The sequence below is a fragment of the Salvelinus alpinus genome, chromosome 36 (genome assembly GCF_045679555.1).
Source record: "Salvelinus alpinus chromosome 36, SLU_Salpinus.1, whole genome shotgun sequence".
Taxonomy (NCBI): domain Eukaryota; kingdom Metazoa; phylum Chordata; class Actinopteri; order Salmoniformes; family Salmonidae; genus Salvelinus; species Salvelinus alpinus.
In genome coordinates, this window is record NC_092121.1 from 5,559,363 (window position 1) to 5,584,780 (window position 25,418).

The window sequence follows — 25,418 nt, forward strand, 5'->3', positions numbered from 1 at the left end:
TAGTGCCCCCCTCACTGCATCAACAGAACACCAGGGTCACAAGGCCCCAGACAGTGATGAATGGCTTCCACAGACTCTCAGGACAGTCACAGTCCTTGGCCCCAGAGGGGTTTGCCTTGATGCCAGACTCCTCTGCTCTCCCATGGTACATGGGGCTTGGGTCACATTCATCTTTCCAAATGGGCATGGACATTGGGAAACGGAAGTGAGATTAACTGCAGACCGCTCAGGTAAACTGTCTGAGAGAGCACAAATGAACAAAGCCTTAGTGATCATGATGGTGAATATATTTGTTCTTTTTTCTATGACAGGCCTTTCTGACTGAAGGGAATGCACTGTCATAGAAAAGAGCCCCCAAAACAGGCCTACTTTAACCCTGCTTTTAACAGTTCATGATTACAGGAATGAAATACTATAGGAGTCCTGGAAATATTGAAGCAACCTTCAAAGAAATTGTGACTGTTAAAAACTTAAATACATACAAAGTGTGAGGAGCTGAAGGACAATTGTGATTCACAACACATTTTTCCAGCTTTTATTTTCAGTACTCCGCATTAGGGGTTATAATATGGACAAGTTTTGTTAAGAAATGTATAATCAAAACATAGTTTCTAAAAGTGTATAGTAAGAATTACATATATACTACAAAAAGTGAGAACTTGAAATTAAAACTTGTTCAAAGCAATTATTTCTAAACTAGCTGTAATGAAGGTTCAAGTGTCCATTTTGTCTACTTTTTTCAGGTATAACTAAAATGTACAGTTGTTCTCTGGTCTAGTTTTATCACATTACTCCTAAATCAATTCAGTGACTTTATATTTCACTTACTAGCAGTACTCCCAGTAAAATACGTTCACGCAGAGCTTTGAATAGTTGAATATAACACAATTGTATATGGAAATACAAGCTAATGAATGAATACAAAGGTTACAATACAAGAGTAACAAACTTAACATAATAAATGCACTAAACTTTTACAAAGTTATCCGTTTGTAAGTGTTTTTTTTTGTGTGTGTGTGTGAAACAGAAGTGTCCAGTCTGAGTTGAAGGAAGACAGACACAAAAGGCAAACATGTCAGCAATAATCCTTAATCTTCCTTAAACTTCATACTGCAATCAAAACACACATGGCAGCTCCCTGTTTATTGTACAAGGGAAACTTAAGGAAGTACAGTCAATTTAAAGTGTCAAAGAGTCCTTCATCCTTGAATCCATGTCAATTATACATACAGTTGAAGTCGTAAGTTTACATGCACCTTAGCCAAATACATTTAAACTCAGTTTTTCACAATTCCTGACATTTAATCCTAGTAAAAATTCCCTGTTCTAGGTCAGTTAGGATGACCACTTTATTTTAGGAATGTGAAATGTCAGAATAATAGTAGAGAGAATGATTTATTTCAGCTTTTATTTCTTTCATCACATTCCCAGTGGGTCAGAAGTTTACATACACTCAATTAGTATTTGGTAGCATTGCCTTTCAATTGTTTAAATCGGGTCAAACGTTTCGGGTAGCCTTCCACAAGCTTCCCACAATAAGTTGGGTGAATGTTGGCCCATTCCTCCTGACAGAGCTGGTGTAACTGAGTAAGGTTTGAAGGCATCCTTGCTCGCACACGCTTTTCCAGTTCTACCCACAAATGTTCTATAGGATTAAGGTCAGTGCTTTGTGATGGCCACTCCAATACCTTGACTTTGTTGTCCTTAAGCCATTTTGCCACATCTTTGGAAGTATGCTTGGGGTGATTGTCCATTTGGAAGACCCATTCGCGACTAAGCTTTAACTTCCTGACTGATGTCTTGAGATGTTGCTTCAATATATCCACATAATTTTCCTCCCTTATGATGCCATCTATTTTGTGAAGCACCCCCACAACATGATGCTGCCACCCCCGTTCTTCACGGTTGGGATGGTGTTCTTCGGTTTGCAAGCGTCCCCCCTTTTTCCTCCAAACATAATGATGGTCATTATGACCAAACAGTTCTATTTTTGTTTCATCAGACCAGAGGACATTTCTCCAATAAGTACGACCTTTGTCCCAGTTGCAAACCATAGTCTGGATTATTTATGGCGGGTTTGGAGCAATGGCTTCTTCCTTGCTGAGCGACCTTTCAGGTTATGTTGATATAGGGCTCGTTTTTACTGTGGATATAGATACTTTTGTACCTGTTTCCTCCAGCATCTTCACAAGGTCCTTTGCTGTTGTTCTGGGATTGATTTGCACTTTTTGCACCAAAGTACGTTCATCTCTAGGAGACAGAACGCGTCGCCTTCCTGAGCAGTATGACGGCTGTGTGGTCCCATGGTGTTTATACTTGCATACTATTGTTTGTACAGATGAACGTGGTACTTTCAGGCATTTGGAAATTGCTCCCAAGGATGAACCAGACTTGTGGAGGTATATAATTTTTTTTCAGAGGTCTTGGCTGATATCTTTTGATTTTCCCATGATGTCAAGCAAAGAGGCACTGAGTTTGGTAGGCCTTGAAAGGTAGGCCTTGAAATACATCCACAGGTACACCTCCAATTGACTCAAATGATTTCAACTATCAGAAGCTTCTAAAGCCATGACATCATTTTCTGGAATTTTCCAAGCTGTCTAAAGGCACAGTCACCTTAGTGTATGTAAACTTCTGACCCACTGGAATTGTGATACAGTGAATTATAAGTGAAATAATCTGTCTGAAAAATGACTTGTGTCATGCACAAAGTAGATGTCCTAAGCGACTTGCCAAAACTATAGTTTGTTAACAAGACATTTGTGGAGTGGTTGAAAAACGAGTTTTAATGACTCCAACCTAAGTGTATGTAAACTTCCGACTTCAACTGTACATGATGAATGGTCTGGGGTAAGTGTAAGTGTAACAGTATAACTTTAGACGGTCTAAAGTTATACTGTTACATAAGGACAAGGGGTGGTTACAACACATCTCCTAAACTGAGAAATCCTAAAGCATACTATAATGATTTATAAAAGCCATACTGTTAATAATACAGTCAGATGTATAATTATGATACATGTTAAAACCAAATGCAGGTACCGGCCTAACAATATACATTTCTTTATTTTTATCCATGTTTTTTTAATCATCTATACGCACTTGCTGGCTAGGCGCAGTGTTTAAAATATTGGGGCCAAGAGACATTTTGAAATAATGGGAGGAATACAGAAATGTTATGTCAGACAGTAGCAACCCATTAAGAGCATTGTCGTCATCTGCAGAATAATAAAGTTTGAAGCTCATCTTCGTGCTGCCAGAAACACACAAGTTAGAAAACGATTATAACCTCGCAAGAGAGCAATACACCCTCAGGTCAGTTCTATATTACAGGTCAGTTCTATATTACTACATTCACCGTTAACACTCAATCTTTACAATGTCAAATGTCAAAGTACATCTCAACTCTTTAATCCAACATATTGCGCATATGTTTCAAATCCATGAGTTACTCTTCAATGTCTTTTATACTGTATGACAACAAAAGCCGCAAGCAAAGGCTTCACTGAAGATTAACAGACGGGATGTTATGATGTGTAGGAACAATCCCAAAACCTCAATATTGACTCTTTTTTTTTTTTACCAGTAATCCTGGTGTACCATTGCAGGCGGAAGGGTTGATGTACACTAGCAAAGGCCATCGAGTGAATGCATTAAGCACAGCTAACTGATTAGATGGGTGAAGATTTTGCAACCTGTATCCTAACCAGTGTAGTGTCCATGTCAAGTCCACTTTTTCCCCTTGTCTGGGGTCGCATGCAGGGCCTTGCGCGTCTAAACCACATAACCTGCTCTATGAAAATCACAGTCTATAACAAAGGTGGGATGGTGGTGAATGAGAAGGAGAGTGAAGAAGAGTTTTGTCACCTCCAGAACCTTGGCATTTCAATGCTTCCCCTTTCCCCACCCCCACCCATACTTTGTATAGATATGGGTCTGAGGCAGAGCCAAGAGGGTGGCACTGGTAGCAGCCACAGACACATTGGTGCGCACAGGTCGCGATGAGCTGCCCCAATGCCACTTCATGTGGTGACGCAGGTTGGACTTGCTGGAGAAGCGCTTGTCGCACTGCTGGCAGGAGAAGGGTTTCTCCTTGGTGTGGATGCGCCGGTGGATTATGAGCTGGGTGGACACACGGAAGGACTTTCCGCACTCCGGGCACTCGTAGCGTTTGGTCTCCGTATGGATGCGCCGGTGGTTCTTGAGGGCGTTCAGATTGTGAAACTCCTTTTGACAGGAGGTGCAGAAATAGGCACCTGTCTTGTGGACGTTCTTGTGGTTCTGGAGGGATCCGGCATGGCGGTAACCACGGCCGCACTGGTCGCAGACATGCGACTTGGGTGGTCTCCCTGCGCCAATTGGTGGATGACCTGAAAATGTAAAATGTAGGAATTGTGTCATGCCATAATTCTGATATTTTGTTTGTATACACATTAATGCTGGCTTCACATGCTCGTGGAAAATGGGGAAACTGGGAAGTCATAAGCCCGACATGGTTGTGTTCAAGTGCTTTAGAAGTTGGAACAATTCTTAATGAAGTAAGCTAGCTTGCTTAACATCAACAATATGGTCAGACTAGCTACACTATACATATTGATAAGGTTGTAATTATCAAAAACAGATTTGTTGTCAAAGGTAAAAGGTCAGTAGTGAACCGTCACAACTTGGGTAACAAATATGTCTCTGTACTTGTAATTTCGACTTGGACAGTGGTTCAAGTGAAATTTCCCACTGGGAACTAAAAGCTTCTGATAACTCCAATAGCATGTGAAAGCTGCATGAGAAACAGCTTCATCAATAATTCTTCAACAATTAAAAGGTGCATTCCGTAACATTTCCACTTGCACATAGATCTTGATATATCGGTAGTAATAAATGAATAATATTAATTGAGACAAAAACAAACTGTCAGAGTGGCACGTCATGGCTACCCTCAGTTTATACAAAATGCAGCGTCTTCTCGATTCCATATTGGTTCTAGTTTTCAGAAGTTGAAAGCCCAGCAATATTGTGTCTACAAAATAATATTTTGGACTTATGTCATATTCTTCAAAATCAGAGAGGGAGTCAAAAATATTACTGAAATGTTAAAGTTGGCACCTTTAACAATAAATTGTTTTTCGGGCAATTCACCTGAGCCTTTTCAATATGTCAATCAAACCATTGGGCAAATCAAATTGGCCTTCCCTCCACTGATGGCATACTGAGCTTTGAGTCAAACGGTGAGGCTACATGTGTTTTAAATGTCACTCTCCCACTGTACACTGCAGGTATATGGGTTTATTATGCATTTCAACTAGCTACCAGTATTTAATTTGGTCCTTTACATAGCTTTGTAACTGTACCTTGAATTTGGTAGAAGAATCTGATGTCTCAATTTGGGAACAAATGTATAGCTACAGTTAATTATATTCAACACGGATGGATCTTTATTAAGCACAAACTATCATGCATATATAAAAGACGAAATGTACATGAAAACAAAACAAATATGGAACAGGTCAGAGTTACATGTGAAAGATTAAGGATGAGAGATTTGTATCTTCAATATCTGGGATAGTTTCATATTCATGGTGATAAATACACAAAAATTGGGATACAGCAATATTGCAATGTTGATTCTACAACCCTTAGGACAACATACTCAAAAAACTATTTCCTTTGGTTTCTCCCAATACTTGAGCGTTTCTTAATCAACCCAGACAAAAATATTTTATTTCGTTATTTTGAGCAGCCACTTGTTAGTTTAGCATACTAATCTAAGAGCTTATAGGAAGCAATTGAACAAAAGTGGACATCCAAAAACACACTTAACCACCACGCAGACACTCCATCCAACGTGTATAGTGACCACACTCTTGAACAACATATTATAATAGAAATGCCATTGTGGTTACTAGACGTTGGCATCAGCTCCACAGATTCCATATGGACACTGGTGTTAGCGTGCTAAGCTAACTAGCGGCAAACATGCACTCTCAAACTTGACTGGGTTGACTTAAAAAAAAAAGAAATGTGGAAAACTGAGGTTGGTCTAAACATCAGCTAAGTGAAAAAACTAAAGGAGTTTGAGGATATTCTTCTTCCAATGATATAAGAACTCCAAACCCATTTGGTTGGTTATAAAAATAAAAGGTATATTTTCAACAACCACATCGTAAACTCAATATTATTGTGATTATGTGCTGCATAAAACAAAAATATCCTAGCATCAAGATAATGGAATGCATTCAAAGATTGTACCTTAGAGATTACATATAGATGCATTAGTATCCATTTTTGAAATTGTTTGGACTAACATGAGTAAATGACTGAAAATAACAGAGGTCAAATCCTCTAGGGCTGTGTTTATACAGGGAGCCTTATGCCAATCTTTTTCTCCACTAAATTGCCAGTTTAATTAGATCAGCTCTGAATAAGATCTGATGTGAAAAGATCTGATGTGATTAGTCAAAATAACATTTAGTGGAAAGAAATATCAGCAATGGGCTGTCTGTGTACACAGCCTAGGGTTAGGGTTAGCGAAAATGTTCAAGCCAAGTCTTCAACAAGATTGAGTTAACCCAGGTTGATTTCACCTTCACAGGTTAAAAATTGCCTGTGTGAAAACATGTTGATCATTAAAACACTTAACACTTTCAAAAGTACATTAAAAAGCGTGGAGTTAAAGGACAATTGATTCACCACAATGTTCGTCACTTGTTTTCCAGCTATTTATTTTCAGTACTCAGCATTAGGGGGTTATAATTGGGGCGGCAGGGTAGCCTAGTGGTTAGAGCGTTGGACTAGTAACCGAAAGGTTGCAAGTTCAAATCCCCGAGCTGACAAGATACAAATCTGTCGTTCTGCCCCTGAACAGGCAGTTAACCCACTGTTCCTAGGCCGTCATTGAAAATAAGAATTTGTTCTTAACTGACTTGCCTAGTTAAATAAAGGTAAAAAAAAAATTTTTTAGGGGGTTATAATATGGACAGGTTTTGTTAAGAAATGAATTATCAAAACATAGTTTATAAAAGTGTATAGTAGGCATTACATACATGTATGAAACAAAAAGTTAGAACTGAAAATGATTCATTATAGTTGTTCAAACCAATCCTTTCTAATCTAACCGTAACGATGGTTGGAAGTGTCCACTTTTAACCAATTCTGGAGAATACGGAAGAGTTCAATTAAAATAGTTAGTTGTCTAGTTATCACATTGCTCTTAAAATCACTTCACTGTCACTATATATATTTCACTTACTAGCACCAGAGCTCCCAGTAAAAGGTGTTCACAGAGCTTTGAATAGTCAAAACGCAATTAAATAAAAGAAATACTAATAAATACAAGGGTTACGATAAGGTGTAACAAAATCTTAAAGAGAATGAGGACTGCACGCACAAACAATTCACAAAGTCATCCCTTTGAGTGTGAGCTTTTTGTGAAACAGAAGGAAGTCCAGTCTGACTTGAGGGGAGACAGTCACAACATCACTCCAGAAATAATTCCTTAATCTTTGTACTGCAATCAAAAACACACATTATACAACTGTTTATTGTACAAGGGACGTTTTTTTTTTTTTTTTTAAACCATAACAAATTGAGACAACATGGAGGAGGAGTACTGTAACAAGTGTTCTTTGGGAGTCCTTCATACTTGACTCCATGTCAATTATACATACAGGATGAATGGTCTGGGGTAAGTGTAAGGAAAGGGGGTGGTTACAACACAGCTCCTAAACAGAGATCCTACAACTAGCGTTTTCCATTACAAGTGTTAATATAAATAAATGCATTCTACAATAATCTGTTTTATAAAAGTCAAACTGTAAATAATGCAGTCAGAAGTACGATTACGATACAGGATAAAACCAAATGCCGGCATGGGCCTAACAATATACATTTTCTTTACTTTTTTTTTTTTTTTTTTTTACCACAACTTATTGTCTATACATCTTAACTAGTTAGGCGCAGTGTTTAAAATATGGGTGCCCAGAAACAATTTATTTATTTTTTATATTAGGAGGAATACACAAATGTGATGCCAGAAAGAAGCAACCGATAAAGAGCATTGCTGTCATCTGCAGAATAATAAAGTTTGAAGCTCATCTTCGTGCTGCAAGAAACACACAAGTTAGAAAACGATTAGAACCTCACAAGAGAGCAATACACCCTCAGGTCAGTTCTATATTACAGAAATGTGACATCTCCAACCACTATATTCACCGTTAAAAACGACATTTTTACAATGCCAAAGTACATCGCAACTCTTTGTTCCAACATATTGCTCACTTCAGAGATACTGTTCGAAAATAAAATGTTCTTACTGGTTAAGATGTTTTGTAGAACATGACAAAGGCCGCATGCAAAGGCTTTATCCAAAATCAACAGATATGGAATGGGATGTCATGATGTGCAATGCATTCAAACTGCAAAGATGCCACAAAAAAAAACTTAACATTGGTCAAATTCATCAATGTGGTTGACTTGGTGAGCTTCACGCCACACTCTTGGCATGGCATAAGGATGTTCTTCCTATTGTGCCAGGTTTGCTGTAACTTCTTTGACACTGGGGCTTAACTGTCAATAAAACACCGAGAAATCTACCATCATCTACCGTGTAGCATGCAACAGGGGCTATGACAACAGTATATCATTAAGGTTTCTAAAGGGCTGAACAGAGAAGTCTAGCACACATCCTACACTGAGTGAGCAGTAATCCTTGTGTACCATTACAGGCGAATGGGTTCTTGTCCCCTAGCAAAGGCCATCGAGTGAATGCAAGCAAGAGTAGGCATGCTGGTTGGGATGAAGCGGATGGGGGAAGCTTTTGCAACCAGACTGTCTTAACCAGTGTAGATGTCGTCCATGCCAAGTCAGTCCTCTCCCCCTCCCCCCTCCCTTGTCTCAGGTTGCATGCAGGGCCTGTGTCTCTAAAACACATAATCTGCTCTGAAAATCTACAGATATAAACCTCACACTCTACAACAAGAGGGAGATGGTGGTGAATGAGAAGGAAGGGGACTAAAAGTTTTGGCACCTCTAAAACCTTGGCATTTCAATGCATCTCACACTAGCACCCCCACCCCCTCCCATACTTATAGAAATGGGCCTGAGGGCATACCCAAGAAGCTGGCAGCGCCCATGGCCATGGTGGGGGGCGCTGAGCTGCTCCAGTGCACCTTCTGGTGGTGGCGCAGGTTGGACTTGCTGGAGAAGCGCTTGTCGCATTGCTGGCAGGAAAAGGGCTTTTCCTTTGTGTGGATGCGCCTATGGCAGATGAGCTGGGTGGACACACGGAAGGACTTTCCGCAGTCAGGGCACTGGAAACGTTTGGGCTCAGTGTGAATGCGCCGGTGGTTCTTGAGGGACATCAGGTTGGGAAACTCCTTCTGACAGGAGTTACAGAAGTAGGCGCCTGTTTTGTGACTGTTTTTGTGGTTGAGGAGGGAGCTGGCGTGGAGGTAGCAGCGGCCGCACTGGTTGCAGACGTGCGACTTGGTCCCCGTCGCCCCACGGCTCCTGCTGCCACTGGGGCCTTGGAAGGACAGGGAGTTCATTTTGGGTAGTCCATTGGGGACCAGTCCTTGGGCCTGCAACAGCGTGAGATCCAGGCCAGAGTCCCAGTTAAGGCCTGAGCTCCCGCCCCCGGATGTGCCCCCAGAGGCTCCCCCAGCCCTGGCCTGTTTCTGCTGGGGGGGCCTGGGGGCTTGGCCGTGGGAGATCTCCTGGTGGAGCCGGAAGCTGGCCTGGCTGGGGAAGCTGCGCTGGCAGGGGCCACAAGTTAGCTCCCTCTCCTTTAGGTGGACGCGACGGTGGCTGTTGAGCTGGGAGGAGACACGGAAAGCCTTGCCACATTCTGGGCAGCGGTGACGCCGTATCTCTGAATGGATGCGCCGGTGGTTCTTGAGGGCCAGGAGGTTGGAATAGGTCTTGAGGCACACAGCACAGTGGTAAATGCCGACGGTGTGGGTGTTTTTGTGGTTGAGGAGGGAGCTGGCATGGGCGTAGGAGCGGCCACACTGGTCACATCTGTGGAGAGACAGAAGAGAAGAAGAAGAAATTAGTAACTGCTTGCGGTCCATTTTTTACTAATCTAACAAAACTAATTGGCTGGTTACCACTTTTCCATTAGATAAAACTTATATATCTCAAAATAATTTGTACAGGTATATGATCTGGAATCCGGCTTAAAGCTTTGGAGATGACTATAAGTGGTTTACCATGTCCTGCAAGAAGAAATAGTCAATTTATACACATAGTAAAAGGGGGACACCTTTTGGTGGAAACAAAGCATTAAATTAGTTTTCAATTACTTGATTGAGTCTTAGAAGGTATGTGTGGCTCCCTGCACTGCACATTTGGATACAACAATTCCGTCACACTTTCAAAGTTATTGAAATGATTCCGACTTTCTTATTGGCCGCAACTGTGGTGAAATATGGTGGCTTAGTGCAGATTACCCCACCCCCATAAAATCACTAAATTACAACAAAGCATGTGCAGTGTAGCAAGCTCCAAATACTTACTGTGGGTCTAAGGATAGGCCTATGCTCTTTATCAATGTAGTCTTTACTGTAATAGCAGCAAAAAAAACAACATACAAGAACCTTTTCACTTCTATGGTCTTTTACCATTTTAACCAGCTTTTTGTGCCTTGACTTTGTCAAACAAAGAAAACCACTAAACTAGGTTTACACTACCAACAACCTAAAATGTACAATGTACCTATAAAAAGAGACAGGGAAGCACAAACAAAGGAGCACTACAATTCATAACAAGTACAAGGAACACACAAATCATAAATCTTACTTATTATACTATGTCAGCTAGTTTGAATTGATATCAATTAATGGCAGTATTCTTTGTAAAAGCAGAAAATAAAACATCCAACTGAACAATCAAATCAAGTCTGATTCATAGTAGCCTAGGAAACGAATGTATATCTAACTGAAAGCAAACAGGGTGACTTATCTGGTCTCCACTAATCAATCTGTCCAAACTTCAGAAATATCCGAATTCCGGTGCACGTATGGTCCCAAGGAAGCCGGATTGGAGATCATATACCTGTAATAGACATGTAGAAACCTATGATCTTCACTATTTTCACTTCAAGAAACACAAACAACAGACGAAAACTCACGTGTACCGGCACTCTTCTCCCCCTGTCGTGCTTGCAGTGGCCATCCTCCTGCCCTCCTTGCCTACCTGGTTCTCCCCGCAGCGGTGCCTCGCCAGGCCTGACCTCCCCTGGAAGCTCTTCCCGCAGCTGGTGCAGCCAAAGCGTGTGTGGCCCTCCTCATGGACCTTCTGGTGATTGCGGAGGAATCTGGCTAGCCGGAATGCTTTCCCACAGTGGTGGCAGATGTGCCTCTTCTTCTGCGTGTGGATGCGCATGTGGTTGCGCAGCGCCATGTAGTTGGAGTACGGCTTGTCGCAGTAGGTGCAAGTGAAGGTGCCCGTCTTGTGTGTGTGCTTGTGGTTCAGCAGGCTGCTGGCATGTTTGTAAGAGCAGTTGCAGATGTCACAGCTGTAGGGGCGTTCATCTGGCACAAGGTCAGCCCCATCGATGCTGAGGCTTGAGCTGTTGAGGGAGGCCGAGGACGAAGGGAGCTGCTGAGCAGGGCAGTCGTGTGCAGCCAGCTGGTCTGCAGTAGCGAAACCCTCGCAGCACCCATCACACTCGTAATCCATTTGAGCAACAGCTCCTGCAGCCCCCTTGCAGAGCTGTGCAGAGTGGTGGGTGGTCAGCTGCTTTTGGGTACGGAATCCTTTGCCACATTCCTGGCAAGTGTGCTTCTTGAGGGCAAAATGAAGACGCAGATGGTTTTTCATGGCCAGGCGGTTCGGGTAAGTGGAGTTGCAGACATTGCAGTGATACTCGCCAATTTTGTGAAGATTCTTGTGATTGGCCAAGCTACCTGCATGACGATAGCTCCGTCCGCACTCGTCACAGGCGAAGGGTCGTCGTCCCCCTTCTTGTAGATCAAAATTCTGAGCCCTTGAAGTGCCAGCCTCTGAGTAGGGTTGCTTGAAGCCTTGTTGTTGTTGTCCATACTTGACTTCCCCCATGCCAGGGTTCTGGGATTTGGACGATTCTCCTCTCATGGCCTGCATGCCAGAGGGTCCTCCTTGATACCTTCCATTGCCTAGTTTTGCGAGCTGGGCGTGAGCCTTTGCTCGGTGTTCTTCATGTAGCCGAAGGTGGTTTTCCAGCTGCTTCTGGATCTTGAAGGCCTTCCCACACTCCTCACACTTGTGCCTGCAAAAGAAAGTGAGGACCAAATTAAAGATGGGTTAGGAACTGGTAAGCACTCCTTTTCCCTATTCCGCGATCTGCCAGCCACTCAACTCGCTCCTAACATCATGAGTGGACAAGCCTACTGGCTGAATGGGCACTAGCTACATTTAGTAATGATGATAAAAGCACATTTGGGGAAGGTTAATTACCATTCAAGTAAAGCCATCGTTTCGGAATCGGGTGCCACTTGGGGACCGCTTCTCCCTGTGCCAGCGGCAGCCTTGCTGTAGCAAGCCAATAAAGGGAAATCACCAGTCAGAAATACATTTTACGTTTAGAACTGATTCAAAAACGTCATGGCCTGGCCATTTCTTGGGTTCCTCAGGGTTGCTTAAGGGGTGTTTGGTTTTTAAATTAGCTTTACAGATTGGACTGTAGCACAGAGTAGACTCTTACATTAAAATGACAATGTTGTTAGTTTTTCAGCTGTGCCGCTGTACAGTGAGGGAAAAGCGGTGTGTTTTCTTCAACAAATCGAATGCCTATTTTTTTTATATCAATGCGGAGGCCCTCGATAAGCAACTCATATCTAGTATTATTACAATGAAAAATACCACATCTCATTATTTCAGAGAAAATAAAGACCAATCGATGGAAGAGATACTGTACAATCCAGATTTTAGTGTAATCTGTCCTATTGATGTCAATTGGAAATTTGGACCAAATTCAGCTATGCAAACAGATCTTATGTTATTAATAGGCCCACAAAGACAAACAAGTCTCAATGGGAAAAGCATCAAACAAAAGCTTACCTTTTTAAATCAAAGTGGGTCCTCTGGTGGTTCTTAAGGGCCAGCAGGTTGTAGTAGCGCTTCTGGCAGACAAGGCATCTGAAGACTCCGGTCTTGTGAGATTTCTTGTGGTTGAGCAGGGAGCAAGGGTGCCTGTAGCCCCTTCCACACTGGTCACATTTGTGGGGTCGATCCTCCGAATCTGGCATCTGTTGTCTACGGTCCTGTCCTCCCATGTCACGACTGCCTCCAGGTCCTCCAACTCCGCCGCCACTAACTCCATCTCCGCCAGTCATCCCTTTAGCGCCATTCAACCCTTCTTTGCTCAGCACTCCTCCTCTTCCCTTTCCAGGACACAGGTGAGTGATCAGGTGATGGCGATCAGCAAAGAACATGCCACAGTCAACGCAAATGTGATTCCTCCCATCACCATCCATTTTGCCATTAGTAGTGGTGGGATCGGCCCCCATGCTCTGCGCTGCTGCATCTGACCTCTGTGGCCCATGAATCAGTTGGTGGTTTAACAGATCTTGCTTTCTGGAGAAGCTCTGGCCACAGGTGCTGCAGATAATCCTCCAGTCTGCCTCACCGTTAGGAGAAAGTGCCGAAGTCCCAGGCCCTGTGGGATTGTTAGCATGGCTGCGCAGATGACTCCTCAGAGCTCTGAGGCTGGCATAATGGTTTCCACACACCGAGCACTGGTACACTTCACCATCATCATCATCTTCTTTATTCATCCTTTTTCCCCCTCCTTGGGCATGGGACTGAGAACCATACTGAGAGCGCTGTCCATTGCTCTCTTTCACATTTCCTCCACCTGAAGGGAGAGCAGCGCCTCCAGGACTGTTGTAGCCACTCATGTTTCCCATGAATCCATTGGACATCCCCTGGTTCTGTCGCCGTTGGGGGCACATGTGAGACTTGATGCCAGATATGTCCCCGTACATCTCTCCACAGTCAGTGCACATGTGTCTATCAGCCTGGCGGTGGTTCTGGGGAAGAGGGGAGTGCCCAGAGTTGCTCTGGGCAAGGGAGCCATCAAATCGATCATGGAACTCCAGTGAATCCAAACCGCTGCTGTGGCCACCATCAGGTACAAAGTGAGCAGCGTCACCAAGATTTCCGGGGAGGGAGATGGGGGTGGTTGCGCCGCTCCCCTCCTGCACATAACTATTCTGAGAGTCAAGTGTCAGGGGTTCAGAGGAGAGCCAGTCGCCTTCAGTGTTGAGGGACGATTGGTTGGATGTTCTTCCCTTATGGCTGCGGAGGTGGCTATGCAAGGCTGCCAAGTGCGGATACTGCTTGCAGCAGATGGTGCACTGGTAGAGGCCAGTCTGGTGGGAACGCTTGTGGTTGACCAGGCTTCCAGCATGGCGGTAGCTTTTCCCACAATCCTGACACTTGAAACGACGTTCGCCATCATCAGAAGAAGATTGCACTCTCTCTCCAGATGGTGATGGGTTAGAGTTAGAGCCAATCCCATCAGTGTTCAGGATACCATCCTGACCATGGGAGCCTGGGTGGGGGTCATGGGTCAGGTAGTGAACTTTGAGGCTCTCCAGATCAGGATGCCCAGCCCCACAGTATGCACAAGTGTAAATGGGGTTATTGACAGGAGGGCCAAGCATTGGGTCAAAGGGGCCACGTTTATCATTTGGCAAAGGAGGAAGCGGCAGAGGGTCACCCAGGGCAGGTGTGTATGCTGGGGAGCGGACAGCGCTGAGATTGTGCGCCATTATCCCAGGGAAACTACGGGAAAGACCCAGTGAAGAGGAGGCTGCATTATGCAACAGGATGTGCTCCTGGAAGTCACTCTTGTTGGGCAAAGCTACCTGGCACAGGTGGCAGAAGCAGTTAGCTGCATCATCGGTTTGGGGCGCAGACGAACGCTGATCAGTCACAGAATCGTGTATGTTGTTAACCATCGATGCTCCAGGAGTCTTAAACTTTGAGTGGGTTCGCTCATGACCATTGAGAGCAGCCAGGTTGTTGAACTGCTTGTAACAGACGGTGCACTTGAACGCCCCTTCCTGATGACATTTCTTGTGATTAACCAGGCTCCCATGGTGGCGGTAGGTTCTATCACACTGATCGCATTTGAATGGACGATCCCAGGCATCATCGGTTACAGGTGACTTCTTATGATCATCTGGGTCATGTGACATCACACCATGACCCATTCCACTGTTGTTCAGGTGACTGCGGGCAAAGCCATCAGACAGGTCCTGTGCAAGACCATAGTTCCTCTCATCATGTCCGTCTTCAGCGCCTTCGTCACCGCCGTCTTCCTCTGCCTGGGCACTGCTTGGGGATAGGGTGTGGATACGGAGGTGGTTCTTCAGAGCCACAGCATTGGGCAGGGTTCTGGTGCAGACCGGGCACTGAAAGGAACCCACTTCATGGGATTTCTTATGGTTGGCCAGGCTGCCAGCATGCTTATAGATGCGGCCACATTGCTCACACTCAAACCTGCCATTCTCTTCTTGCTGGTAATGAGCCTTCATGTGTTCTAACAGACTAGGGGTACTGGGGCAAACCATATCACACTCTTTACAGGGGAAACCCTTGACACGGCTCATATCATGCATTGCCATAGTAGGCGTATACATTTAAGGGGTATTCAAGTCTCAAGATAATAAACAAAGTAGACAAGAGTAAAATAGAGTCTTAGCTCTTGGATTCTGTGGTGTCAACCATTTTCTTCCCAGAGCTGAAGAAAGTCTTCTCTTTCAGCCATTCAATACCACCCCGTCAGGGCAGCACCGGAAGGATCTGGACACGGAGCAGGCACTGGAAGAGCACTGTTGAAATAGGAAAAACAAAGGAGGCATTGAATCATTTCGAAGAGAAGAGACTCAAACCAGAAACGATTATACATACTGAACGTCTAGCCATTTGCACTGTCAATGTGGAAAGGTTATCTATTCTATACCGCAAGAAATATGACAAAGAACACTTTCATTGGAATAGTAATGGTCTGGCAAAAGCCAACCGGTTAAAAATCCGCCACATCAGTCATTCAGACAAATAAAATGTTTCCAACATTGAAACTCTACCTATCAAGGGTGCTGGGCAGGGTAAATGAAGCACACCTACATGTAAGAGCAGGAACACACACAGGATTGTTTACCGTACGCCAGCCGAGAGTAATTTGCACTTCTGAACAGAGTGTCGGCAGTATATCTCTGTGTTCACAGAGCAAAGAACTTGAAGTCATCAGTCACAAAGCCTTAAAATAGTACAAACCAGAAGGCAGTAGCGTTGTTTGGCAATGCATGTCCGTGTGTTTTGCTTAGTTTATGGTCTAGATTCCAACATTAGCTAGCTAGCTAGCTAGCTAGCTGCGCTGATGTTGCCATTTTGTAGAATGGCCAGTATCAACTAGATAACTACCTAACAAGATGATGAAGAAACAATTCAATTCACTCTACATAATCCCAGTGCCAGCACATAGCTAGCTATGTTGTGCTAAACATTTGGCTAAGGACACTGCATTAGCTCGGCAGCTAACACAGGAAGCTGTTTCATGGAAACTATTCCATTGTGATTTAATTAGAACATCAATACTAACTATAGTGGTTAGCTAGCTTGGAGGAAGTATTTAGTGTTGTGTGCATTGCGTCTGTGCACTTAGCTAGCTACCATCCCATAGCCTAATTGCATATGAAGTGTGACTGGCTTATCCGTGGATGTAGAGAAAATACAATTTTTGTCACTCTTGTTGGTTTCCCCACGTTTGTGCTCTCTGATTGGCTCAAAGCCAAGTGAAATTTTATTGGTCACATACACGTGTTTAGCAGATGTTATTGCGGGTGTAGCGAAACACTTGTGCTTCTAGTTCCAACAGTGCAGCAATATCTAACGAGTAATATCTAACAATTTCACAACATATACCCAATACACACAAATCTAAGTAAAGGAATTAAGAATATATAAATATATGGATGAGCAATGTCAGAGCGGCACAGACTAAGATACAGTAGAATAGTATAGAATACAGTGTATACATGAGATAAGTAATGCAAGATATGTAAACATTATTAAAGTGACTAGTGTTTCATTTATTAAAGTGGCCAATGATTTCAAGTCTGTGTATATAGGCAGCAGCCTCTCTGTGTTAGTGATGGCTATTTAACAGTCTGATGACCTTGAGATAGAAGCTGTTTTCAGTCTCTCGGTCCCAGCTTTGATGCACCTGTACTGACCTCACCTTCTGGATGATAGCGGGGTGAACAGGCAGTGGCTCTGGTGGTTGTTGTCCTTGATGATCATTTTGGCCTTCCAGTGACATGCTGTAGTTGTCCTGGAGGGCAGGTAGTCTGCCCACGGTGATGCGTCGTGCAGACCGCACCACCCTCTGGAGAGCCCCGAGGTTGTGCGTGGTGCAGTTGCCATACCAGGCGGTGATACGCCCCGACAGGATGCTCTCAATTGTGCATCTGTAAAAGTTTGAAGGTGACGAGACAAATTTCTTCAGCCTCCTGAGGTTGAAGAGGCACTGTTGCTCCTTCACCACACGGTCTGTGTGGGTGGACCATTTCAGTATGTCAGTGATGTGTACGCCGGGGAACTTAACGTCCCACCTTCTCCCGTGCTATCTCGTCGATGTGGATAGGGGGTGCTCCCTCTGCTGTTTCCTGAAGTCCACGATCATCTCCTTTGTTTTGTTGACGTTGAGTGAGAGGTTATTTTCCTGGCACCACTCCCAGAGCCCTCACCTCCTCCCTGTAGGCTATCTCGTCGTTGTTGGTACTCAAGCCTACTACTGTTGTTTGTCTGCTAAGTTGATGATTGAATTGGAGACATGCTTGGCCACGCAGTCATGGGTAAAGAGGGAGTACAGGAGGGGGCTGAGCACACACCTTTGTTGGGCCCCAGTGTTGAGGATCAGCGAAGTGGAGGTGTTGTTTCCTACCTTCACCACCTGGGGGCGGCCCGTCAAGAAGTTCCGGACCCTATTGCACCGGGCATGGTTGAGACCCAGGGCCTCAAGCTTATTGATGAGCTTGGAGGGTAATATGGTGTTGAATGCTGAGCTATAGTCAATGACCAGCATTCTTAAATAGGTATTCATTCCTCTTGTCCAGATGAGATAGGGCAGTGTGCAGGCGATTTCATCGTCTGTGGACTTATTGGGGCGGTAAGCAAATTGAAGTGGGTCTAGGGTGACAGGTAAGGTGGAGGTGATATGCTACGGGGCGATAGTCATTTAGTTCAGTTACCTTTGTATTCTAGGGTACAGGAAGAATGGTGGCCATCTTGAAGCATGTGGGTACAGCAGATTGGGACAGGGAGAGATTGAATATGTCCGTAAACATACCAGCCAGCTGGTATGCGCATCCTCTGATGACGCGGTTAGAGATGCCGTCTGGACCGGCAGCCTTGCAAGGGTTAACAAATATTAAATGTCTTACTCACGTCGGCCAAGGAGAAGAAGAGCCCACAGTCCTTAGTAGCGGTACCGTTTTATCCTCAAAGCGAGCAAAGAACATGTTTAGCTTGTCTGGAAGCAAGACGTCGTGACCGCGATGTGGCTGGTTTTCCTTTTGTAGTCTGTGATTATCTATAGACCCTGCCACATACAGTACATCTGAGCCGTTGAATCACGACTCACTTTGTCTCTATACTGACGTTTTGCCTGTTTGATTGCCTTGCAGAGGGAATGACTATTCAGCTTTTATTTTGCCATATTCCCAGTCACCTTGCCATGGTTAAATGCAGTGGTTTGCGCTTTCAGTTTTGCACAAATGTTGCCATCTATCCACGGTTTCTGGTTAGGTAGTAAAGTTGTTGGCCACTGACGAGCACTGCGATCCTACAAGTAGAAACGGCAGGTCCATCGCTACCGGGTCGGCACGCAGCAGGTACCGCTTTTGTTCTAGCAAGAGAAGGAACGGCCTTCCCACTGTGATAAGTACCTATCGGCAGTCTGATTCTCTGTGTTTCATGCTCAATGGTCCTGAAATTTGGGCGCTGTCCAGAAACAAAGGCCCAATCCCAAATCGGCCCCTATACACCTGTGGAGATCTGATAGGTGTACTTTAAGTAACATCGCAATAGCGCTACCTTGCCCTCTAATAGGCCAGGGGGAAGTTTCACCATATTGCTTATACCATTCAAATCCTCTCAGGTCTCCAGAAGTGCATTGGGCGAAGGGTTTAAGGTTCAATTTGGGATTGGGCCAACCCCTAGCCCCATATCTCCTAGACCAGGGGTACTCAACTCTGACCATACGACATGGTTTCCCAAACTCGGTCTAGCACTACAGAGCTGATTCAAATAATCAACTAATCATCCAGCTTTGATCATTTTAAATCAGCTGTGTAGTGGTAGGGCAAAACCAAAACGTACTTCCCTCGAGTGCCCTAGGACAGAGTTAGTCTGGAGGCTGCTAATACTTAATTTATTATACACACCTGGTGTCCCAAGTCAAAATCAGTCCCTGATTAGAGGGGAACAATGAAAAAAAATTGGTGGAACTGGCTTTGAAGGTCCAGAGCTTAGTTTGAGTGCCCTAGACCCAGTATCGCTGCTTTTTAAAATTATTCCCCTCTAATCAGGGACTGATTTAGACCTGGTACACCATGTGGGTGCAATTAATTATCAGGTCGAACAGAAAACCAGCAGTAGTCCTGACCTCGTAGTGTAAAACTTTTATATCTCTGCCCTAGACACTTGGAGATCTAAGAGGCAATATGGTAAAAGCTTTACCTTGCCCTCTGATAGACTTGGTGGAATTTTGACATATTTCCTCCACATGTTCAATCCTCTCAGATCACCACAAATGTCTAGGTCAGGGGTTCGAAAACAGGTGGCCCGCAGGCCAAAAATCGTCGCACTAATTATTTTTGAGGGGCTAAATTTTGGTCAATTTGCATTTTAAATTATTATGATCCGGCCCCCCGACAATCAGCTCCGCCAAAAACCCTCCAGCTGAATCTAGTTGCCTACCCCTGGTAAGAAGAACAGGCGAAGCGAGGCTCCACTCCTGTCAATTTGTCCACATGAGAACACAGCAATAAGCAGACCAAGTGGGGAGCTTATTTGATCAAATAGAAGTTTAATAAAGTTTAGGTTGTTACGAATTTAGTGATAAGTGAATGAAATTGTATATAGTTGTTTGTTTTGAACATGCGTAGCTGCCCTCTCATTGGCTAGAATGTTCCCACCTGATCTTCCCCCTCACGCCTGCCTTTCCGACAACTCCCACTGTTAGGGCAGACACAAATTGGAAGATTTTTACCTACACAGCCCTGAAAGGCTGGTCCAGAGCCCATCCACATCAGATGAACTGTCATTGGTCTATTATACTCAGATCACATTGTAACATCATGTTGTGGGCCAAAAGTTCCATCCCACCTGAACAGGCTGAAATTCCAGGATTTTTAAAAACAGCTCTTACACAAAAGGGGCGTTAACATAATTTTCACAATTTCAATGTGTTATTTTGACCTACATAGAGATGTAAAAAAATATATAATTTGGAACTGCACTGCCCTTTTAAAATTCAACACTTGTGCTTTATTGTGGGGTGAAAAAACATGATATCAGTTCACAACCTCTTTGGACACCATAAAGGTTACTTTGGAGTCATTACAACTGTGAATATGTATCGACAAACTTTAAAAATATACGTTGTCTTACATTTATAGAATTCATTTCTTTATGTTTTGCCAATGTTTGATGAATAGGACATTTGTTCAAATTAGTCTATAGTTTATTTGTACATATGATTTATCATCTACTGACAGCAGTCAGTGTGGATTCAAAGTCTTACTGATTGTATTTAGGCATATGTGCTAACTAAAGACTTGTGTTGAGAACTTTTAGACATGGCTTTTGTTTTATTGGACGTGGCACGTTTGCAGCTTGTGTTCGCTTCCGCCAGGCTGACCAATGTGTCGTGTGCCAAGTTCTTCCTGAAGGATCTTGGGAACCACACCTATAGTTTGCACATTTACAGCGCAAAAGACAATACAAAGGTTTGTTGAATGCCTAATTTCATAACTTCACGTTGTGAAAAAACTATGTTCTGTGATAATTCATCCAAATTTGAGATGTTGGCCTAAAATATAAGCTAATGCAAGATTGATATTGTAGTTGTACACACAATTCTAATTTTAAAAAAATGGGTCAAATGCAACATTGGTCATTGTCAGTAACATAGGCCTAGTAGTCTAATAGTCAAATATAGGCTCAATCCACTATTCTAGAGCTTTTCATCATTCCCCCCCCAACCTATATTTGAATAAGGCATCATATTCCAGAATGGCTTATTGACATAGGCCTACCAGTATTTGTTCCCGCAGTCAAGTGACCTCAACACCTCAACAGAATACACTTTATACCCTGCATGGGTTAGTCTTACAGCTCCCATGTGAAAGCTCCATAACCTCTGGGAAGGTACCCTGATGCCAGGCCATCTGGATGTGCTAGGCTCATCAAGTCAATCAAGATCTGTGTAGCGAAATAGCAGATGGGTCTAACATCACAAAAAGCACTTTGTCTACAGTTTGGGTTGTCTGTCATCTGTTTTTTACACTTTGAAGCACATTCATTGCTGAGCTGAGTCCAGGTTGGAATAAAGGCATATGTCTATTCAAATGATAACAAAAAAAATCACAATGGGCCCATGGTGTAAAAAGTGACCTGATATAAATCTCTGGCCTACAGAAGCCAGAGTTTCTGTTCTCTTTGGGGAGGAAAATGTAATGTGAATGTTCCCACTTCAGCTCGATTGGCCATTATCAAACGTGGTGTGAATGATGCAAGTAGCAGAATTATTAAAACGTAAGAAATGGGGAGGTGAAGCATAAACAACTTTGGAATAATGACCACTGACTAATTCCCAACTAAATGCAAACAAAAAAATACTTACAATGTCTAAGAACTGTCAAATACAATTATGTAACTAGTTAGCCTAGAAAACAAGCGAAACTAATTTGATAGCAGAAGAAACTATTTTAAACAGTGAAATCACAACCATCTTTACATTTAACGCGCAAATAGTTGTACATACACCGTTTGCCTTTGCTAATATCTTTTACATTTACTTTCAGTGTGACTCGATGTTTACACGTGCATTGTTTTGGTTGAGAGCTCCGACGACTTGGGTCTGGAGCTACATTTCAACAAATAAAATGTTTTTCTTTCATATTATGGAGGGCCAAGAAACTGTCATTCGAAATAATTTTTATGAAGTATAATCTGGTTTTGTGGTGGGCGGCGATTCTAACGCGATCCATGACCTTGGCTTGTCTTTTCTACTGAGTTCACACAGCGTACATTTTTCAAGACAAAAGCAGGGCATCTTTACCGCCGATCCGCGAGACATTCCGTGCTCTTTTCCATCGGACGACTCCCCAAATTAGGCAACATCAAGGCCGGAGGACCGAGAAAGCATAAACTATGACATTTTGCTCATAAATGCATAGTTAACTGAAACAACGAGTTATTAAATGTTGAAATATAATGTGAATTCGCTGCACACAAATCTAAACAGAACGACTACATTTCCATCAAATTGCTTTCTAAGAACCTATTTGCAACTAGCTAGTACGCTAGCCGCATTTTAGCTAAGTTAGCTGTGCAAACATTAGCCTGTTAGCTAGGTCAAGTTATGAATATACATTATTTCGGATCATATAAATGCATATTATGTTATTTTAATTCAAGTGCAGCTAAATGTGAGACATTACTTCACCTTAAGGAACAATTAAACTGGCAAACTAATTTAATAATCTGCACCGACCCGACAAACTAGCTAGCGCGGCCGCCTAGCTAAGTACCCCCCACGATGCTAAAAAAATAAAAGGAAAACGGAAGTCGTTAACTCTACATTTTGCAAGCTCAAATAAATATAAGATGCACATTCTGCACAAATGTATGTATATTCCCTTATCTGCACAGAACATATTATTTCAATTAATGCCTTAGCAAGCCAAATAACCGTGGCACGCAAATGTTAGCTGGCTGGCTAACGTGCGCTAGCCTAGAACCAACAAAGATCTCGACAAATACACTCTGGCCCATTGATGGAAAACATATTTTTTTATACGTTTTACGCACTCGACTTACCCGTTTAATGACGTTCTTTGCACCCGAGCGAATGATGCCGAACCTGAAAAACGCAGCATTTGCGTTCTCATTTAGGAGACTTGTTATTTTTTCAGATCAACAACCGACTTTGGTTCTTCGGTCATTTTTTTCTCCACGGATTCAACATACTTCCTGCTAGCTAGCCGTGTGAAGCGGAGACATACGTACTTTTGCGCGTCATCATGCGCAGAATAACATTTTAGTCTGCATCAAACACCTATATTTTTAATAACAGATTACTTTTTTGCATGCTGTACTGTATTTTGCTCTCCAGAAACTGTAACTTGTCCATTTTGCTGATGCGCGCTCAATCATGTTGTTAATCCAAATCAGACAAACATCCACAGTTGGTGCAGGCGCTGCTCATAATAGATTCCCGTGAAAACAGCCTTTGCTTCGTGGATCATGAAGGAAATGACATTCCGAGGTCACTATGTCTGTCTATGGTATTGTAAATTACTGTCATTGTTTCTTTCATGGTTTTGGAATGATAGTATAATACTCCAAAATGATTTAGTTTATTAGATTGCAACACGAAATGACATTCTGAGGTCACTATGTCTGTCTATGGTATTGTAAATTACAGTCATTGTTTCTTTCATGGTTTGGGAATGATAGTATAATACTCCAAAATGATTTAGTTTATTAGATTGCAACACTTGGTAACCTGTAGTTAATTTTCTCAGGCTGTCCAATGTGCTTCACTGTGTTCTAATCTGTTTTGTATTAGCCTATTCCCAATTTAGTTTGAAGTGATCCACATGCAACAATATTGCTTGTGAAATAGAAATCAAGTGTATCAGTTGACAATTCACAGCCATCGAATACATTTTATGCCATTGTGTTTGTGAATCTATTAGTATTTCTAAGGCATATATGTTTCTTGGCCCACAGATGTAGGCCTCCTAACCGTCATTCAAAGCTATTGCAATCATTTATGATTGTTCAATAAGTGACATTTCCATTTGATCCACGAGATTTCTGTTTCTGCTTTGAAAATCTATAGTTACCTAGGAGCCTGGAGGTAGTCACCTAAGCCTGATTATAGGACACTGCATTTTAGTAAAATATTATTTATCATTTGTTTTATTATTATTATTGTATATCATTATCAGTATGAATATTGTAGGAATATTTAATAATCTAAAACAGTTATTTTATATACAGTACCAGTCAAAAGTTTGTACACCCCTACTTATTCAAGGGTTTTTATTTATTTTTACTATTTTCTAAAGAAAATTGTTAATAGTGAAGACATCAAAACTATGAAATAACACATATGGAATCATGTAGTAACCAAAATAGTGTTCAACAAATCAACATAGATTTTAGATTCTTCAAAGTAGCCACCCTTTGCCTTGATGACAGCTTTGACATTCTAGGCATTCTCTCAACCAGCGTCATGAGGTAGTCACCTGGAATGCATTTCAATTAACAGGTGTGCCTTGTTAAAAGTGAACGCGTTTGAGCCAATCGGTTGTGTTGTGACAACGTAGGGGTGGTATACGGAAGATAGCCCTAATTGGTAAAATACCAAGTCCATATTATGGCAAGAACAGCTCAAAAAATCAAAGGGAAACAACAGTCCATCATTACTTTAGGACATGAAGGTCAGTCAATCTGGAAAATTTGTGCAGTTGCAAAAACCATCAAGTGCTATGATGAAACTGGTTCTCATGAGGACCGCCACAGGAAAGGAAGACCCAGAGTTACCTCTGTTGCAGAGGATAAGTTCATTAGAGTTACCAGCCTCAGAAATTGCAGCCCAAATAAATGCTTCACAGAGTTCAAGTAACAGACACATCTCAAAATCAACTGTTCAGAGGAGAGTGAATCAGGCCTTCATGGTCAAATTGCTGCAAATAAACCACTACTAAAGGACACCAATAAGAAGAAGAGACTTGGTTGGGCCAAGAAGCACAAGCAATGGACATTAGACCAGTGGAAATCTGTCCTTTGGTCTGATGAGTCCAAATTTGAGATTTTTGGTTCAACCGCCATGTCTTTGTGAGACGCCGAGTAGGTGAACGGATGATTTATTTAGAATTCAAGGCACACTTAACCAGCATGTCTACCACAGCATTCTGCAGCAATACGCTATCCCATCTGGTTTGCGCTTAGTGGGACTATCATTTGTTTTTCAATAGGACAATGACCCAACACACCTCTAGGCTGTGTAAGGGCTATTTGACCAAGAAGGAGAGTGATGGAGCACTGCATAAAATAAATTGTAATAATAGTGAAAAAATAGATACTGTATATATATAATTGTAATGAGTAAAAATGTGCTAGCAACAAATATATATATA

At 42.7% G+C, this 25,418-nt stretch overlaps 1 protein-coding gene across 4 annotated transcripts; it reads right to left on the bottom strand.

The window, feature by feature from the left end:
- Positions 1 to 521: 521 nt before the first annotated feature.
- On the bottom strand, positions 522 to 23,482 carry LOC139565208 (zinc finger protein 646-like). 4 transcript variants are annotated; one of them, XM_071385361.1, is made up of 7 exons: positions 23,089 to 23,482; positions 17,222 to 21,468; positions 13,033 to 15,812; positions 12,430 to 12,504; positions 11,123 to 12,241; positions 9,104 to 10,011; positions 522 to 4,370 (listed from the first exon to the last, which is right to left on the bottom strand). In XM_071385361.1, exons 3-7 carry the CDS (start codon positions 15,618 to 15,620, stop codon positions 3,886 to 3,888), a joined length of 5,175 nt encoding a protein of 1,724 aa, XP_071241462.1. In that variant the 5' UTR covers positions 15,621 to 15,812; positions 17,222 to 21,468; positions 23,089 to 23,482; the 3' UTR covers positions 522 to 3,885. The 4 variants fall into 4 exon arrangements, with proteins under 4 accessions (XP_071241462.1, XP_071241461.1, XP_071241463.1 ...); XM_071385360.1 differs by lacking the exon at positions 17,222 to 21,468; XM_071385363.1 differs by lacking the exons at positions 522 to 4,370; positions 17,222 to 21,468 and adding an exon at positions 5,407 to 8,095 and having other exon boundaries at positions 23,089 to 23,480.
- Between the last annotated feature and the right edge of the window lie 1,936 nt (positions 23,483 to 25,418).